The sequence below is a fragment of the Ixodes scapularis genome, unplaced genomic scaffold (genome assembly GCF_016920785.2).
Source record: "Ixodes scapularis isolate PalLabHiFi unplaced genomic scaffold, ASM1692078v2 PGA_scaffold0__279_contigs__length_252992795, whole genome shotgun sequence".
Classification (NCBI taxonomy): Eukaryota; Metazoa; Arthropoda; class Arachnida; order Ixodida; family Ixodidae; genus Ixodes; species Ixodes scapularis.
Genome location: NW_024609835.1, coordinates 180,846,860 through 180,866,410, shown reverse-complemented (window position 1 = coordinate 180,866,410; position 19,551 = coordinate 180,846,860). Strand labels below are relative to the sequence as shown.

The 19,551-nt window shown below is 47.4% G+C and overlaps 1 protein-coding gene across 1 annotated transcript in view; it reads right to left on the bottom strand.

Moving 5' to 3' along the window:
* Positions 1–1,044: 1,044 nt before the first annotated feature.
* The window catches only part of LOC115319674 (alpha-tocopherol transfer protein-like), a 43,908-nt gene continuing 25,401 nt past the window's right edge, over positions 1,045–19,551 (bottom strand). Inside the window, exons 3-5 of the mRNA XM_042293600.1 lie at positions 8,268–8,461; positions 5,279–5,389; positions 1,045–1,281 (exon numbers count right to left, since the gene is read on the bottom strand). Of these exons, the coding sequence (XP_042149534.1) occupies positions 1,078–1,281; positions 5,279–5,389; positions 8,268–8,461 (509 nt within the window). The 3' untranslated portion in view covers positions 1,045–1,077. The remainder of the gene's footprint in view (positions 1,282–5,278; positions 5,390–8,267; positions 8,462–19,551) is intronic.

Sequence of the window (19,551 nt, the reverse complement as noted above, 5' to 3'; positions counted from 1 at the left end):
AACAGCGATATGAAAATAATGGCAATAAACGACCACTTTTCTTTTACAATATTTTGCCACTGAGGGGAGAGGCACAACGGCGCATGCATGTCGTCCTCCTGCAAGAACGACGATTGCTTCCCGCAATGCTAGGATAGAAAATGGTGTACCATTGCGATTCACACGATTACCAGTGACCTCCGCGCTTCCCCGTGCCCCGTTGTTCGGCAGCACCATAAGTTGCAGAGTGAATTTTACTACAGTGTGAAATGCGGGACATTTTGAAGATTTGGGAATTTCTCGCGGGACGCGGGACACGAGCCTTCAATGCGGGACAGTCCCGCGAGTTGCGGGACGGGTGGTCACCCTAGCTACTGTAGTTCCGTCAGTTCCGTGCCGCGTGAGTCCCGCAATCCGGAGACGGCCATCCCCCAGTGTAAGTGGCGCTGCTGGCACTGCTCCGGAACTTCGCTGTTTCTAGCGGCTTCGTTTACTCGTTTGATAAAATTAGTGATAAAACGTTAATGCAACCGAAATGTTCTGCACGTTTAGACTAGAAGACGGGATTATGCAGGCGGCCTTCGCTGCCGCTGTAGCTCAATCAAATCAACAGCTATTTATTAAACAACTGCGCGACCTGCTCGAAAAACGAAACCGAAAGAAGATGAGTCGGGAGGGCGAAAGCTTTCTCCCGTCTGCCTGGAGAAGGAGAAAAACGTTTCGTTCCTCCCCTTTTCTCGTGTCCGATTGGGGGCGCGTCGGTAGAAAGGAGGAAGACGCGCCGTTGCTACTTTTTTCCTCCATTTTTTCTTAGAGTGTAGATGTTGGCACCTTGGTGTCATTTTCTCACCAAGCACGCGACAATGACTGAAAGAAGAGAGACTGGAAAAAATCGATCTGCTCTTGCCCTTGGTTTGATGAGACAATGACATTGTCGTGTGACGACAAAAAATAACCAGTGCGTATATTCTTACGGAAATCATCGTCGGTTTAGACTCGCCTCTTTATTGTCTTCTTAGTGCCTTTTGGCCAGTGTTCCCTTTAGTTATCAGAAAAAGTGGCGGGTGCCCTGCAATATAGTGGACAATTCTATCCCGTTTACTTCGGCGATCTCGTTCCTTTTTTCTTTGTTTTGAGATATCCGTAGCCATTGTTTTGAACGAACGACGGTTCCTGAGCATCCACGAGGCTCCAAAAGGCTTCGAAGTCTATGGCGGGACCGCTGCCTCCGTACTCTTCCGGCAGCGTATCAGCGGGCAGTTCCTTGTGCAGACCTTCAAAGTTCATTCCGTGGAGGTGGATCTGCGTAAGAAAAATAATTGTTTACCGAATAGCACGCTCGCATTGTGTACTGCATGTCAAGATTAGTATTACCGCCGAATCGACGATTTCTCGGAGAAGCGTGAATTTCGTTGCCTCAGTACGTCGACCTTTAGCATGATTCCCAACGCAAAGCATTCTAAAATAACTGTTGACAACCACTAAACCAATGCCAAAGAATCATGGTAGTGAACATAATATTTTAAATACACTGTGTTATGCATTCACCCTATAGGTAAGTGAACAAAGCATTAGTTATTCATGTATTTTGTTTTCTAGTTAATGAAAGCGAAATGCATTTTACGAAGTAGTCTGACACTTGACTAGAATAATTAGATATAGCAAAAAACCATTCAATAATCGTCATTATTCGCGACGCATATGATGCCGCGACGCCTCCGCATCAGCATTCGTGCAACCGCACGTTCATTAAAACGACCCTTTTCTATTAAAACTCGTTCTCTCAAATCTGAAAGTTATTGCAACAAAACTCAATATATTAGGTTGCCTTCAACACGGTGTAATGACATGGCTGCGAGAACATTTGAGAAAAGTGGATATGTTCGTCTCGACCTAGCATCAAGTCACGCACGCTGTTCCGAGTGTATATATACAAGGTGTTTTTTTTTTTTTTTAAGCTTAACAGATTTGTTTAAAGCCGCTTGTGGAGGTTAGTTATACAGCCAGGGGGACATACTATAGGGGGCTAATCGTAACGATCAGTCGGCTAATTAATTTAAGTTCGTTAATTAATTTTTAATTAATGAAAATAGACATATGGTTTCAATTATAAACTTGCTCAGCGTCATCGAAAACCATTGAATCAGTAATTTTCAGAAAGACTTTGAGCGCGTGAGAAGCGTAGTAGTGCATTAAAGTTACCACTTGTGGAGCAGGTACAAAGCTAGGGGTTGCGATAAGGCGCCCGCGCGATTTTTCCGTCCCTACCGCGGGCTAGCATGGAATAGGATGTGTCGAATGTGTGCTTTCCAACGACTACCTCCAGGAGGTTATTTTTAATGTATCGACGTTTATCGAAGCTAGACATGTGCCATGGGACAAAGAAGTATTGCCAATGGCAATGGCACCAACACCAAATCCAGCTGAATAATTATTAATTCATATAAGCACGTTTTATTTTTCTTTATCTAGCATACGTTTACACCCGGATATTATTTATTTATGTTTATGAATAGGAAACGCTCCGAAATTAAGCTCCACATTTCGGAGACTTTGGAATCAAACAAAAATGAAGTCCTATAAACTCCGAATTTTCGGAGGAAAATGAACTCCGAAAAACACCCTCCGAATCTCACGAAAAATAAACTCCGAAAACACAGAATCCTAGTTATAACTAGGGCTCCGTGTTTTCGGAGTTTATTTTTCGTGACGCTCGGAGGGTGTTTTGCGGAGCTTATTTTTTAGCGAAAATTCCGTGTTTATCGCAGTTTATTTTTCGTAAATCCCCAATTCCCTGAAATTCGGAGATTAATTTCGCAGTGTTTCCTATTGGCATGCGTATGAAACGTATCCCAGATAAAAAAAAAATAAAGCGCGCTTGTAGCAATTAAGATTTCTTTAGTTAAATTTGGCGGTGGTGTCATTGGCAATACTAATTTGTCCCACGACAAAAGTCGCACAGAAGTGTGGCTTCGTTAAACGTCGATACATTAAAATCAATAAACTGCCGGAGGTAGCCGCGAGGAAGCTCGTAGTCATCCCATCAATCTATCCCGCGGCCACGCGAGGTGGAGTGGTTAAAGGGATTGTCCGTTCGAATCCGGAAGTACTTAAGTTTTTGCGCTCGTTACGTCAAGGGAGCCTTCATGTAGACAATCATCATTTTTATTTTGATATATGATCTCCCCTTATTAACGAAAACTTTCATGAGCGGATGTACGAAACTGCATCCCGAATTTCGATGATCCGTAGCCGCTGCATGACGTCACAAAACGCAAAGGTTTGTCAGATGGTCGCGATAACAAGCGGTGGTCGATGGATGTCTTGTATTTTGTTTCGAATTATAGTCTTCTAGACTGTACCCTACAGAAATTCGGTTCTTCTAATGCAGTTCCCAAGCCTGTGCAGAAAGATTCACGCCTTTTAGCAGGATATCACTCGAAAACAGCCATAAGCTTTGAACAAAATTATGGCGTTTCGCGCAAACACAACTGCGACGGCCACCGATCGAACTGGGAGCGCTATCAAAGCAAAGGAATCAGATTTTGCCTCTGAAGCGGCATGCGGAGGTACATGAAGCGGCATCTGGGTACACATATCGAATCGGCAGATCCCCTGGGTCGGTGGTGAGGCTGCGGGTCGCTCCCTCGGGAGCGATGTCCGCGGGTCGAAGACAAACGGCGAATCGTTCAAATGCATGTCGTCACTTGGATGAGCTTGGCGAATCGTAGCCACGCTCCATTTTCACCCGCGGGTCAAACAGAATCTGACTGCACGCGTGCTAAATACAACTTTTAACATCGTTTCCAGATGGCCTAGCTGTTGGTTTCGATTTCGCTGCATAATCAAACCGATTGATCCGATTCGGGCGAGGAGTGGGTGAACGTAGTTGAATATCGTTGACAGAGCATCACACCTCAGCTTACGAGCCCTCTGTCCGGTTAGAGCTCAGCTCGTAGCTCTCTTCTGTGAGGTGATTGCTGCATAAGCGGGATCTCGATCTTGACGGGAACTCAGTCCCTACGCACGGCGACGATCCATTTTGCTCGTCTTTGCACATCTCGCGGAGAAGTGTGGAACGTCACGTTTCGTCTGTTTAACTTTGACTTCTATTCCGTCGTATTTTTAAGAGTATTATCTGTGTTTCTAGCGTTATTGTGTATAGCAAGGGTTCCGTGTTTTCGAATAAAGTTACCCCAATAATGGACGTCCGAAAAGGTTCGGGCGTTTACGATCTTTGACACCACTTAGGCTTTGCTGGATTTTCGCGGCTGCTACGCCACTGTGCTTCATGACTAATAATCTTACTATCAATTTCGCTTATTATATTGGAATTGTGAAGCTGTTTGCTCCTTAGCAGTTCCAAACGACGCTATGGTTATTACCGCAGGTGCGCCAAAAATAGATTTCCACATTTTAAAACTATTCTCCACGAGCATTCTCTCTTCAAGCCGGAAAATAGATGTCTTTTCCGCCCGACGTGGTTGGTGAACAGTCGTTCTATTTTTATTCCGTAAGTTCTTGACACGTGTCTGTGGGCACTTCTTTGGTACGCAGAAAACTTTGACAGTAGTGCGAATGGAGTAATTTTGTTACTAGACTCATTTATGGTGTTTTTCAAACGTTATTTTTTAGCAACACCCAGCCTCATTTGCTTTTGCTTCGTACGTTGAGATTATCCTAAACAACAGCAAATATTGGCCAAAAAGGCAGTTCTAGTAGGCAATATTACATGCGTATCCTGGTGTTTATACATATTTTTCGTCGAAAGAAGCAAACCCGAATCATTCAAATTTTATTCACATTTAGATAACGAAACAGTTATCTAAATTGAAGCTTGCGTTGATGAAGTATGGTCTTTATTATGAAGAGCACGTTTCCAAACCAGGAAAAGTGCTGAATTTTGCGTCTTTTAACACGTCATTAAAAACACGTAAAAAATATTATTTTTTTTACCTGAGTTTATATTGCATTAGTCGCAGTACTGTTTCTCTCAGGCACAGCGCAGAGGAGAAGTAATGACACCTCTCGGCCAAGCTTATAACTAATCAAAAACAACGGATAGGAGATAGATGAGGACGCAGTTTTTCCAAACTTACTAATTATAACTTGTGCGTAGCACTGTACATCGGGTTAGATCTGAGCAAGTTGAGCCATGATTAGAAATAGAGCGAGTTAAACGTTCAGTTGGCTCTATTTTTTCCTATTTATAGTTATTCCAGGATTGCTGGTAAATGCACACAATCTACAGGCTATTAAACGTTTCTTATGTTTAGTTTGTAACACTCGAAGGACTCACCCTTTCGGCGTACTTCCTGCTGATAAGATGCCTAATGATTGACATCAAGATTTCGTACACAAATGACTGCCTGATCACATGGATGGCTTTCAGCCGGAATGGCAGACACTTCTGTAATGAGTGAAAAGCAATTTAGAGATTCTGCTTTGGTGACAAAATACATGTACGTAGAATACATACAAGTTTTTTTGTACCTGGAATCAAATAAATTTGCTAGATTTGGCAGGTCAAACATCGGCCGAAATACTTAGCGTATCGTATTCACTTCACTGGTGGTGGAATACGAATGTACATTATGCGCTTACAACCTCGCGCCGGTGAAGGGGAGTGGAAAGTTGAGGAATATATGCTGCTTTACAATATATTATAAAGAGAGCACTGTGTCCAAGTTTATATAAGTACAAAATTTATTCAAATATAACAACCCCGTTTCGTCGCTGATGTGGTCACTTTCTCAGCAACTATTAAAATAAGTAGGAGGCAACAAAGCTCATGAAGTATCCAGTCATAACTCTACTCTTGACGTGAACATCTAGCCATATCATGAAACAAACGAAACACCCAGGTCTGCGGATGAAACTAGGCGTTGTGTGGGATCGGAACATTTTTTTAGATGGGCCAGGAAATACTGCTTCAAGATTCGTCTTTATGTTTGATAGCCTAAAACTAGGAATAAAGTTTCCCAGGGGATTTAATAATCTAAATGGTATGCACTAGAATGGCAAAAAAAAAAAAAAAAAAAAAAACATAAATGTTTCAGCGGCATCTTAATGCTAAAGAGCAACTGACCATGAATTCAGCACTGAATAGTAACTCTGCTGGTCGAGGAATACTAATACCGAAAGCTTGATACGGAGCCCACTCTATAAAAGCCGTGGTAGTTTTATCTTGAACCGGCAAGCCCGATTTTGTTCCTTGGATTCACCTGATAAGGTATGTCCCGTCTAATCATGAGTGCGAGACAAATCAGAATTTTCAAAATCGACCTGCGCTCACGGAGTCCAAACACCTTTCCAGGAAGCAGGTTTACGTTTATGGTTTCGCCCAAGCATAAGGAGCCTTCTTCCGCTCAAGCGTCTATGGCACGATGTCTCCTACCATTACACTCCCCTCTACGCGTAGGACCCAAACCTTGCCTTTCAACTTCCACGTGATCTTCCCCGGAGAACATAAGCAGTCATACATCGCCTCCGGCTCGGTATCCATTATACACAGTCTTTCCTTCACCGCATCGGGCAAGAGAACATCGGAGTGTCCAGCGTGTGAATGTGATGCAACCACTGCTCACATAATGTGCGACTGTCATACGACGCGGAAAGAGGAGAACCCAAGAGTGCATTGTTGCAACTTGACAGCTGACCTTTTTTCTATCACGGAAGTGCTTGGCACCCCGGAAAGTTCTCAGAATGCAGCGAGGACCACAAAAGCTTTTCTGCGTTTCCTAAAAGAAATGTGGCTGAACTTCTGACTCTAAGTGACACACATACTTCACTTGTGATATGTTTTATACCTTATGCTAGCGTGTTACTATTTTTTAGACGTTTTAAATGTTTTTTATTCTCCTATTTTTTTCATTCTCTTTCAATTCCCCAAACCCACTCCCCAGAACAGAGTAGCCTACCAGGACTGTTAACCTAAGTTAACCTCTGCTCTTCCTCTTCTGACCCTATCTCTCTTTCTCAGGCGTATTGAGAAATGGGGTGCATACTGTTAACAGTTGAAATATTATTTAGACAATATTTTGGGGCAAATTAGCTTGCTCTCATTAACATATATTTACGCACTCGAAAGAAATATTATGTATGGTCGTAACAATTTTGTTTTTATTTGGAATTACATGTATACCCGATTTTTCAAGACCCCATCGCCATCACTATACCATGGACATCTATCAAACGGCGGGCAAAGAACTTCATTGACAGTAATGCTGCTCATTTACCCACAGAAATACTTTTTTTTTTATTCTAGTAATTCACTCTGTGTTATTCGTCGTTACTTACTCAGAGCTCCCGGCTGCTTCTTGTCAGAACGCCATGTTTATTTAAAATGCTTCGTCTTTCTTCTCTATACTCTGTAATAATGTCATCAATGCGGCGACAAAAAGAGGAAGAAAATCAGACTACTAACGGAGAGAAAAGAAGAAGAGGGGGAAGGAGGAGATTGAGGGCGGAGATCGGACGCATTCGGAAAAGCTTGGCTCCGGAATACACCGGCGAAGCTGTCGTACATAGGAGTCTGCCGACCTGTCCTCACCGTCAACTCTGAACGGCAAGCCTGGCTCAAGAGCAACCCGGCAGAGCCATCCCAACAACCGGTTGACTGGTCACCATCGGTACACCGGCAGCTGGAGCCAAACGAGACCGGCCTCTACCACCAGCGTAAACCAGTGCCAACCTCGGCGAGTCGAACTTTGGATGTACGCCCTTTTCTTTTATTTATTTGCTAATAAGTTTCCTCTTTTTTTTCTTTGCGGGGATTTGGGAAGTAGAACAGTAACTGGGCGCAAATATATTTCTTTGATATCAAAAATCAGACGGACCTCTCAGTTTCCTTTCTTTTTACCATAAAGAACCTGACATACTCAAAGCCCAACAGCACACACTCATCCTACAAAATCTACTGATTTGTGTTCATTCCGGCTGAAAGTGAAATATCACTCCCGCTACAAATGAAAAAAAGCACAACTAAGTCAGATAACATCAGAATTGCATAATAAATGCGGTCCTATACCAGCCATGGTATCAAATCGCTCAGCGGACTAATAAGGAAAGACATAGCCATGACGAGTAACCTGACCTCTGTTCCTTGTTAGCGGACTATTTGTGCAACGTGAAGGAAGAGTGACCGCGGTAATGAGGGTACTGAACAAGCTTCTGATGTGTTTTTGACGTGTCTCACCATAATCAGGATTCAGTAGTTCAATCACTGTCAACTCAGGATAATGGGCAATAGAAGTTTGATAGTCATAGCATCAAATATTAGAACTCACCAGCATAAATTCTGTACATTGCTTCAACAAACCAATGTTGATCGACAGAAGTTTACTAATGCTGAGCCCTTGATCGTCGACAAGCACAGAAATGCCAATGGTTTGTGACGAAGGGTCCGCTGCCAGGAACTCCAGAGCCAGATGAAACGCCTGATGAGCTTCCCTGACAGTAGCAAGGCTCGGAATCCAGGCACCTGGAATGTTGAAGAAAAATAAGTAGAATCTAACGCTGAGCCGGATCAGTCATGGCAAAGCAAACACTTCTTTTACAGCGGTAGCGGTTATGGGCTTCCAACATTTTGAACATCAGACACTAGAAACAAAACGTTAACACCACAAACACGCAGGTCCCAACAGAAAGCTGTGTATGCGTTGTTAACATTTTGTTCCTAGTTTCGGGAGTTGAAGATCTCAAAAGTTCACAAGCTCGCCGGCGTCTTTCCTGTTACTGTTGTTATGGGCTCTTTCTACCACTGGAAATGGCATCTGTTCTCGTTTCAATAAGGCGCAGGCCGTCCGTCGTCGATATTGTCAAACACTTGATCCTGGGTCCGCGCGTGTGAAGCAGGAGCGTTACCACAGAGCTACGCCAAAATTGTATTGTCCCTTTTGACAAGTACCAATAAATTACAATAATAGAATCGCGTGCACGACAAAATTATGCGCGTGCGTAAAGTTTAAAATTCCTTCACGTCAGCAAGAACGTCTATAGAACTGGCAGCCAATCAGGCAAACAGTACAGTGTGGTGCATACAGCTTTTAGTGCGCGGATAGATTCTATAAAATACAATCGCACGGGGAGCGTGTCCACATCACTATGTCTAATATCTATCCTGTTTTGTCAAATTGAATGTAGGCAGGAGCATGAAGAAATCAATTGGGATTTCATTATCTTTTTTAACAAAGCGAAACCAAATACCAAAGGGTGCTAAGGAGAAGTCCTTTTTAAGGGTTCGCTGAAAAGCATTCCGAAATTAAAAGGCATCTCAGCAGTCTGAAAATACGTGCTATATACTCTCTGGTCTCTGTCAGACACCAGAGAGTAAGATATTAAAGAGGTGACTTTGTTTTCTTTTTCTGATCAAGCCAATGTTTCTCAGGAAGAGTATTCTTGTGAAGCTTAAAATAAGATCTTAATAGAAAATCGGCATTGTCATAGTTTTAACTCTAGACAAAACGTCTTGCCCTGGGCCTGCATGAAACAATGAACAGTACACCGGTACCGAGAAAAAATGTTCAATAATATCACGCGTTAAGCGCTTTCGCGTGACACTCCCCAGATATTACACAGCCAACACGAACACATTGAAAATGAAACTCATCCCTTACTTCACAAAGAAAACTACCGATTCTAATTTTCTCGCGGCAACATAAAGAAACAACAAACGATGGTCTTTCATCCGAAAGCGGTGTGGAATACAGGAGGAAGAAACAAATTCGACTGATCTCTTAAAAACATAAAACGTGAAACAGCTTGTTTAAAAAACTCACGCGATAATGACAGTCCTCCTGTGCTGAAGCGGGGAAACAGATTATCGCGGCATACTCTTTCCAATCCAGGCGTCCAGATGAACACAGCGAAGACAAGATGCAACTTGTGTACATTTACTCTAGCACACGCCAAAACTTGAAAATACATGTAGTTAAAAAAAAAAATACCACGAACAGAGGTCCGCAAAAAAGAAAACATTTTTACCATTTTATTTACTAGCCTTCTCATGCTTTTACTGAACAACTATCGCCCAATATTGATTTAAACTTTTAGAGTGCTGCAGAGGAACCTCAAGATACTTGGTCAGCGTCGACCAAAATACTATATCTTCAAAAACGTCGGTTTTCGTGGCCCAGGTTCCATGTCTAAAGGCCACAGCACTTTTGCTGATTAACGGCCGCACCCGTCGGTTCACATTAGGTTTTGATCTCCCTAACTGGTGCTACAATACTTTTTTTATCCTTAGAAAAGATGGTCATATCGTCTGCATAGGAGAGCAACCTGACTTTTACGCTTTGGCGCGAAAACCCATTAATGATGCTATTTCCAAATGCATTCCTGCAAACGGGTTACAAGTAAATTAAAAAAAAACAATGGTGATAGAGGGCAACAATGTTTGACTGAGGACTTGACAACGATTCGCTTTGATAGTTTTTCGTTAATTATGAGTTGTGCGGTCCGCCCATTCTACGCCATTTAAACGAAACTAAAGATAGTTTCGCCTACATCATGTTCTAGTATTTTCTAATGTGTCTAATGTTGCACACGATCAAATGCCTTCTGTTTGATCTGGAGTATGGAAATCTGGTCGAGGTCCTCATCGCCCAGCTATTCCTTTCATCCAGCAGGTCTGGTGTTCCCCTACAATTTTGCTTATTCCATCTTCCAACCGCCGGGCTAAACCTTTCCTCGGCACCTTATAGTCAACGTTGCCAAGTGTAATGGGCTTATAGTTTATAATATTTCTTAACTTTTATTCATCACCGACGCTAGGAAAAAGCACCGTATACGTATTTAAAGGGGGACCAGCAGAAATATTCTTCCGCCTGGCGGAAAGTCCTCCTCGCCCTCTTTCTTTCCCTTGCTCTCCTGTATTGTAGCACGGCGAGGCGAGGGGAAAGGTCCCCTTTTGCGCCGGCTTCTTTTGAGAGGATAAGCCGAGAAAATCCCCATTCTGAGCGACGGGCGATCGGGGTGGCAGCAGCGACCTCGGGACTTATGGGTATCTTCAGCTCCTATCGCGTAATCTGCCCTATTTTCTGGCGCTCGCCAAGCCTAGCCCCTCGGGTGTAGGTTTTACTCGCTTCTGGTCAAGAGATCCAACGAGTCAAAAGATCCAACGGGTCAAAAGGTCCAACAATGAATCTTTTGACTCGTTGGTTCTTTTGACTAGCCAGACACGAGTCAAAAGATCCATCCAATGTGGGTCAAGAGGTCCAACGAGTCAGGAGATCCACGGCGAGCAGGGATGGGCAGTATTTCAAATACAAGTATTTGAAATACGTATTTAAAATACTTTGTGTATTTTGCATTTGTATTTAATTACAAATTGGGTAATGTATTTGACGTGTGTATTTAAATACTAAAACGTGGGTACTTCAAATACAATTGTAATTAGATACAATTTTGAGGGCGAAAATACATCCCTCAAATTTATTGTAACCACTCATTTTGCTCAACCTAAGACGTGTCCAAAGCTGCTCTTTCTTCATCTCAACGCCAACGGCAACAAAAGGCCAAGAAACTCTTCATCTCTTCATACACCAGTCCTGCGGCAGTTCGCGTCTCGCTCACCGCGGGCGCCCTGGCGCGCCGGGCGCCCGCAGCACTTGCCTGTATTACGTTAAATAAATGTTATCGCCAAAGTTACAATTCATGTTTTTATGCATGTGGTTGTAAGATATAGTGTCCATCTTTTTTCGGCCATGGGGCTTTTTTCTTTTTCTCCTCCGGCTTTATATTAAAGGCACTGTCCAGAGCAGGAAGAAAACTGCGTTCTGCACCGAATGCAGTGTCTCTCAAGCACAAGCGTTTAGTGACTTTGTGATTACGGTGCTAGTCCAGGATAAGAATAGTGACGAAATTGACGTTCACAGGCAGACTGGCTAAATAAGGGCCTGTGACAGTTTGTGTTGCTTTCCAGCCTGATTTCCATTCATATTTTTGCCTGCAACCTTCTAAATGCGCGGGTCGTCAGATTTTCGTAACTGGTCCGAGTTGCAACAATAAAAAATTATCTAGCTAGTGCTGCGCGTCTTGGTCGTCTCGGTTCTTTGTTGGTCTATACCAATATGTAATCGACAAAAAAAGCTGCTTGAAGCTTTGTACTTTTTTTCACCTATTACGTCCAAGCTGATTACATTTTTTTAAAAATTATATTTATGTTGTCACGGGTGGTGACCAATAAACAAGAAATGAACAGGAAGAAATATACGTTAAATGTGGCGAACTTGTGCCAAAATAAAAGGGTACAAAAGATAATTAACAGAGCGTCGCGGGCGTCGTAGTCGGCGTAGCAGCAGAGTCGAACGCTGGGGCGAAACTGACTCCGGCTTGCCACGCGGAGCCGGTTTTGTACACGCGTTGGCTTCTGGAGCTTTCGACGTAGAAGGTTCGACGCGTGGAACATTCTAAACTCCAATCAGCTAGACGGTTCTCGAATTCACCAGAACATCACATTTCAGTGTCAACAAAATGCGTAGCCACGGCCAGGAATCGAACTCTGGTCCTTCGCGTGGGAGGCAAGCGCGATAACCGTTAGGCTACGGCCGCGCTGACTACTTGGCGCGCGCCATTACTCCCCCCTTAAAAAAGTGCATCGCCCCGATGCAACACAAAACAAAACAAAGCACATAAAAAGAACGGCGAACTAAAGAGTTATTTGAAACACATAAGATCCACAGTCCTATCGAGCGTAGTACGGCTTCAGGCGCACGACGTGGACGACTTCAGGTCGTGGTGGGCGGCGTGATGATGCTCTTGTTCCGTCGGGCATCACCTCGTAGTTCAGCTCGCCGAGGCGACGAAGTACCTTGTATGGTCCAAAGTACCGTTTCAGCAGTTTCTCACTGAGGCCGCGGCGACGGATGGGCGTCCACACCCACACCCTGTCTCCGGGCTGGAAGTGAACGTCCCTGCGACGAAGGTTGTAGCGGCCCGCGTCGACGCGTTGCTGGTCTTGAATCATGAGTCGGGCGAGCTGGCGGACTTCTTCGGCGCGTTGAGCAAACACCTGGGCGTCGTCACTCTGATTGTCAGATGGCTCGTGGGGCAGCATTGCGCCCAGCATGGTTGTTACCTTCCGACCATGTACCAGCTGGAAAGGGGTGAATCCAGTGGTCTCAGGAACCGCCGTAATGTCGGCGAACGTGACGTAGGGCAGCACCTCGTCCCACGTCTTGTGCTCAACGTCGACGTACATAGAGATCATGTCGGCGATCGTCTTGTTCAGTCTCTCCGTCAGCCCGTTGGTCTGCGGGTGGTACGCAGTTGTACGACGGTGGCTGGTGTGACTGAGTCGGAGGATTTCTTGGGTCAGCTGTGCCATGAACGATGATCCGCGATCAGTAATCAAAACTTCTGGAGCGCCGTGCCGGAGGACGATGGACTCGATGAAAAACTTGGCGACTTCAACAGCCGTGCCTGCTGGAAGGGCTTTCGTCTCGGCGTACCGTGTGAGATAATCGGTGGCGACGATAATCCAGCGGTTTCCCGACGTTGACGGCGGGAAAGGGCCAAGTAAATCCATTCCGATCTGCTGGAACGGCATAGACGGGGGAGAAATCGGATGCAGAAGTCCTGACGGCTTCGTCGGCGGTTTCTTGCGTCGCTGACACTCGTGGCATGATCGAATATATAGGTGAACAGTCTTCGGTAGCCTCGGCCAGTAGTACTTTTTTCGAATCCTGGAGTGCGTCCTGCTGTAGCCAAGGTGTCCAGCCGTTGGGTTGTCATGGCATCCTTGGAATATTTCATCTCGAAGGCTGGCAGGAACAACCAACAGCTATGCTGTGTTGTTGTTGACGAAGTTCTCCTTGTACAGCACCCCTTGCCGCATGGAGAATGTATGCAGGATTTTTAAGAAAACACGGGGATCCGAACTCGCTTGTCCCTCTAAGTGCTCGATGAGCGCTCGCAGTTCACGGTCGTCTCGTTGGAGTGCTGCCATGTCGCTGACGTCCAAAGCGCCGAGGAAACACTCATCGTCGTCGTCTTCGATACAGGCAGGTCCGGCCTCGACAGGAGTTCTTGACAGGCAGTCGGCGTCATTGTGCTTCCGGTCGGACTTGTACAGAACGGTCATGTCGAACTACTGCAGTCGTAGGCTCCACCGGGCGAGGCGTCCGGAGGGGTCTTTCAGATTCGCCAGCCAGCAGAGTGAGTGGTGGTCCGTGACCACGCGAAAAGGACTTCCATACAGATATGGGCAAAACTTTGCTATTGCCCAGACGACAGCAAGGCACTCCTTTTCAGTTGTTGAGTAGTTCCTCTCCGCCTTAGACAGCATCCGAATCGCGTATGCGATGACTCGCTCTGCCCCGTCCTGCCTTTGAACTAGCACTGCGCCAAGTCCGGTGTTACTGGCGTCCGTGCGGATCTCTGTATCAGCAAACTGGTCGAAATGGCCAAGAATCGGGGGCGTCTGGAGTCTTCGTTTCAGCTCATCGAATGACCGCTGGTGTTCGTCTGTCCATTCGAACTTTACGGCGTCCTTCGTGAGGTGCGTCAGCGGTGCGGACAGCTTGGCGAAGTCCCGAACAAATCGTCTGTAGTAGGCACAAAGTCCGAGGAATCTTCTCACGGCCTTCTTGTCAGACGGCGGCGTAAATGCAGCTACGGCGCGGGTATTCTCGGGGTCCGGGAGAACACCTTTGTTGCTCACGATGTGGCCAAGGAACTTAAGTTCACCATAGGCGAATCGACACTTTGTCGGCTTGAGTGACAGGCCGGCGGTCTTGATGGCTTGAAGCACGGCTCGAAGTCGTTTCAGGTGCTCGTCAAAATCTCGTGAGAATACCACGACGTCGTTGAGGTAGACGAGGCAGCTCTGCCATTTCAGACCTGCCAGCACGGTGTCCATGACAGGCTGGAAGGTGGCTGGCGCTGTACAAAGCCCGAACGGCATCACTTTGAATTCGTACAGTCCGTCGGGAGTGACGAAGGCAGCTTTCTCCCGGTCGCGTTCGTCGACTTCAATCTGCCAGTAGCCACTCTTCAGATCCATGGACGAAAAATATCGGGAGTGGCGCAGTCGGTCTAACGTATCGTCGATGCGGGGGAGCGGATAGACGTCCTTCTTCGTCACAGCGTTCAGTCGACGATAGTCCACGCAGAACCGCAGGGATCCGTCCTTCTTCTTTACAAGGACGACTGGGGACGCCCATGGACTTCTTGAGGGTTGAATGATGTCGTCGTCGAGCATTTCTTGGACTTGATCCTGAATCACCTTCCTTTCCTTTAAGGAGACTCGATACGGCGACTGATGGACAGGGAGCGCGTCGTCGTTTGTAATAACACGATGTTTCACCATTGGTGTTTGGCGAACTTTCGACGACGTGGCAAAACAGTCACTGTATTCGGCGAGGAGATCAACCAGTTGCCGGCGTTTAGGAGCTGGGAGCTCGGGTTTGATGTCGATAGGCGGCGGCGGCGTGCTGTTTTGTTGTGACGACGAGGTTTCTTCGGAGACTGCGGTGACCAGGGCTGGCGCCTGAAACTCCTCATTGTGGCCCACAGTGGTACCCTTCGTTAGGTGCTGCGGCTCCTCTCGGAAGTTTGTCACAAGAACAGTTGCACGTCCTTCTTGGAGATCCGTTACGCCTCGTGCGACGCCAATTCCTTTCTCAAGGAGCAGTTCGACGCTGCCTTCCAGAAGAGCTTCACCGTGCATGGCTGAGTCGGTTATGACGGTGACGAAAACACACGACCGCGGAGGTAAGTTCACATGGTCGGCGATAACTCGGATCGTGGTTGACGTCGTGTCGGTCTCCACCGGCGGTAAAACAGGCTTTCGCAGCGTCAGCTGGTTTGCCCCGAGGTCGATGACGGCGTCATACTCGCAGAGAAAGTCCATTCCGAGGATAACGTCCCTCGAACAGTCTTGCAGAACGGCGAACTTCACAGGGCACGTCTCACCGTCGATCTTGACGCGAGCAGTGCATTTCCCGACTGGTGTGATGAGGTGCCCTCCGGCGGTTCGTATTTGTGGTCCATCCCACGGCGTGATGACTTTTCGAAGGCGGCGGGAGAGTCTCCGACTCAAGACCGAGTAGTCTGCTCCGGTGTCCACGAGTGCTGATGCGTCGTGGCCGTCAATGACGACGTTTAGGTTATTGGACACCGCTGCAGGGGCGTGGTTTCGGTCTCTGGTACCGTTCGAGTGGGGGCCCTCCGACGTTCGTGGAGGGTCTTGGCGTCGGTCGTCTTCGGCAACTCCACCTCCAGCGGTTGCCGCGACTAGTTTCCCCGGCGTGGAGAGAGGGGCGACAGGCTTTCACGTCGGGGTCGGTGCATCGGCGAAGCTGGACGTCGTGGCGAAGGTGACCGGAACTCTCGGCGGTACGCAGGCTCGGGAGACTGAGGTCGTCGCAGGTACTCGTCGATTTCCCGAGGCCGTTCACCATAACGGGGTCGCGGGTCGTTCGGGTGGAACCCGCGCAGCCCGAGTCGACGGTATGGGCATCGGCGGTAGGTGTGGTCTGCTTCCCCGCAGTGGAAGCACAGAGGGCGTCGGTCGGGCGTTCGCCACACATCGGTCTTCCGGGGTGCACGGGGCTTCTGACTGGCGTACTGGAGCTGGTCGTCGCGGCGTCGGTCGTGCTGCGGCGCAGGAGAGTGGCGTCGGAGCGGCGCAACATAGGCTTGAGGAGGAGGCGGTTGCCGACGGGCCACTGCGGCGTAAGTCAACGTGGGCTCCTCGGTGGCTGCCATGGCGACGGGAGCCTCTGGTTGGATGGCTCTCTGAACTTCTTCCCGCACAACCTCGGCGATGGAGAGCGTCGCTGGTCTGTTTGCAGCTGGCAGCAACCGGCGGATTTCCTCCCGGACGACCTCCCGGATGATTTCGCGGATGTCCGTACCAGGAGCGTTTTCGCCGCTAAGCAAAGCGGTTGCAGTGACGCTTGGATGCCGCTGGTAGTGGGAAGCGCGCGCTTGGAGGGCGCGCTCGATGTTTGTTGCCTCGGTGACGAAGGCGTCGACGGTTGCCGGCGGGTTGCGGACGCCTCCGAAAATGTCGTCTCTCACCCCGCGCATGAGAATTCGTAGTTTCTTCTCTTCGGTAGCCCGAGGGTCGGCGCGGGCACTCAGGCGCAAAATGTCTTCTACGAAGCCGGTGACGCTCTCGTTGGGGCCCTGGGTTCTGGTTCGCAGTAGGTCCTCGGCTCTCTCTCGGCGGTGGTGGTTGCTGAACGTAGCCTTGAGATCGGTCTTGAAAATGTCCCACGACGTCAAAGAGGACTCATGATTCTCGTACCAGTGCTTGGCGGTACCCTCAAGCGAAAAATAGACGTTGTGCAGGCGCTGCCCGTCGGTCCATGCAGCAATTGTGGCGGGCAACGCGTTCATACTGGTCAATCCAGTCTTCGACGTCTTCGTAGTCTTCGTATTGCTCGCCGTGGAATGGAGCAGCCGTGCGCGGTGCGACGGGCAGATAAACGACGGCTGGAGCAGCCGGGGTCTCTGACTGGTTGGCCATCCTCGTCCTCCTGGTTTGCCTGGTCCTGGGTGGCAAGGGTCCTGATTCCGGGGGTAGGCCAAGATTCCGGCGACTTAATCGGATCTCGGTCTGGTCTTCGTTGGGTTCTGGGGGGCTTGTGTTCGGACTTGCACTGCGGGAACTCGGAGGGGAGCGCTGCACGGGCATGCGGTTACCCCGCACCTCCACCAAAACGTCATGGGTGGTGACCAATAAACAAGAAATGAACAGGAAGAAATAAACGTTTAATGTGGCGAACTTGTGCCAAAATAAGAGGGTACAAATGATAATAAAAGAGCGTCGCGGGCGTCGAAGTCGGCGTAGCAGCAGAGTCGAACGCTGGGGCGAAACTGACTCCGGCTTGCCACGCGGAGCCGCTTTTGTACACGCGTTGGCTTCTGGAGCATTCGACGTAGAAGGTTCGACGCGTAGAACATTCTAAACTCGAATCAGCTAGACGGTTCTCGAATTCACCAGAACATCACATTACAGTGTCAACAAAATGCGTAGCCGCGGCCAGGAATCGAACTCTGGTCCTTCGCGTGGGAGGCAAGCGCGATAACCGTTAGGCTACGGCCGCGCTGCCTACTTGGCGCGCGGCAATATTACCTTACTAGAGCCTCGCACACTAACTCCAGAGTGTGCGATGCAAAATTAAAATGAGATACCCAGAAACCCGTTGCAGGTGCCCTGAAGTCGCTGACGCAAATTTTGAGGAATGTATTTGGAAAAGTATTTGGAGGAGACCAAATGCATTTGGTTGTATTTGTATCTTGTACTTAAACGCTTTTTTGGAAATGTAATTAGATTTGTAATTAAATACATTTTTGACGAAGTATTTTGTATTTGCATTTTCGATACATATTTGCATGTATTTTGCCCATCCCTGACGGCGAGTAAAGAGATCCAACGAGTCACAAGGTCCAACGAGTCAGAAGGTCCAGTAATGAATCTTTCGACGCGTTGTATCTCTTGACTCGGCAGACGCGAGTCAAAAGATCCAATTCGGGTCAAGAGGGCCAATTACTCGAGAACTGCCGTGTCATATTGCAAGGGGGTCGCGAAAAGCTTCTCACCAGCCCTCCCCTAGTGCAAGGGGAGGCGTTGAACATTAAAAATCAGAAAACAATTTTTACTAAGTGCCGTAGTTTTTGTTGAAAAAAAAATGTGAGACAAACTTAAGTTTGACGCGCCGCTCAAATCCGCACCGTTTTCCGGTTCGCCGCCGGAAAATGGGCCTGAAGGGGTATCCGGAGACCGGTTTTGTGTCGCTGGCTTTGGAAAGTGGGGAGGGAGCGCTTTTCTTTGCTTCGGGTAGATGCGTCACTAAAACTTTGCGTGACACAAGTCAAGAATATGAGTCTTTTGACGCGTCTTATAACGTTTTCACGACAACATTAAAAAAAATTTATCCTCAAATTGAGCAGGTACTTATTGAACTTGCTAACTCTTTCACTCAGTTCACGTCACACGCGTATTTTCTTGGCCGGCACAAGCGGCTGCAGGCAGAAAGGGAAATATTCCCCTTTCTTCTTCGCGATTTCTCCGCGGCTAGGGGAGGGCCGGAGGGGATCATTTTGCTGCGGTGTCGCTGAACCTGACTTTTTTTTCCGTAAAGCAATATTGTCCGCGAAGACGAAGCAGAACGAGCATAGAACCGCGGCGAGAGGACCTGCTTTCAAAAAACCTTTGTCTTTAGGTGACTTCGATTTTCCTGGTGTCACGTATAATTAGCGGGCTAGCAAGCAAGCAATGGACCAATTGCCAACATCTAAACAAAAAATGCAGGCAAAATAACGATCTGAGTTGCGACGTGTGTAAACAAAGTTATCCAGGATCTAAGAGATAGTATAGGGCGAGCTGTTTACAGCGAAGCTTTTTATGGCTAGGGTACTGTGGATTTTTCGTGTGCGTAACCAAAAACTTTACGCTCGCACCGCCGCACGCGCACGCCTTCCCCGTATCAAAGATTCGAAGTAAATAAGTAAAATAAAGTGTTGACGAATGCGCGTGCAAGATACCATTTGTTTTAGGTTTTTGCTTTAGAACAGTTACTGCTGCAGACGACGGCACGTGCGGCGCCTGGAACACCACTC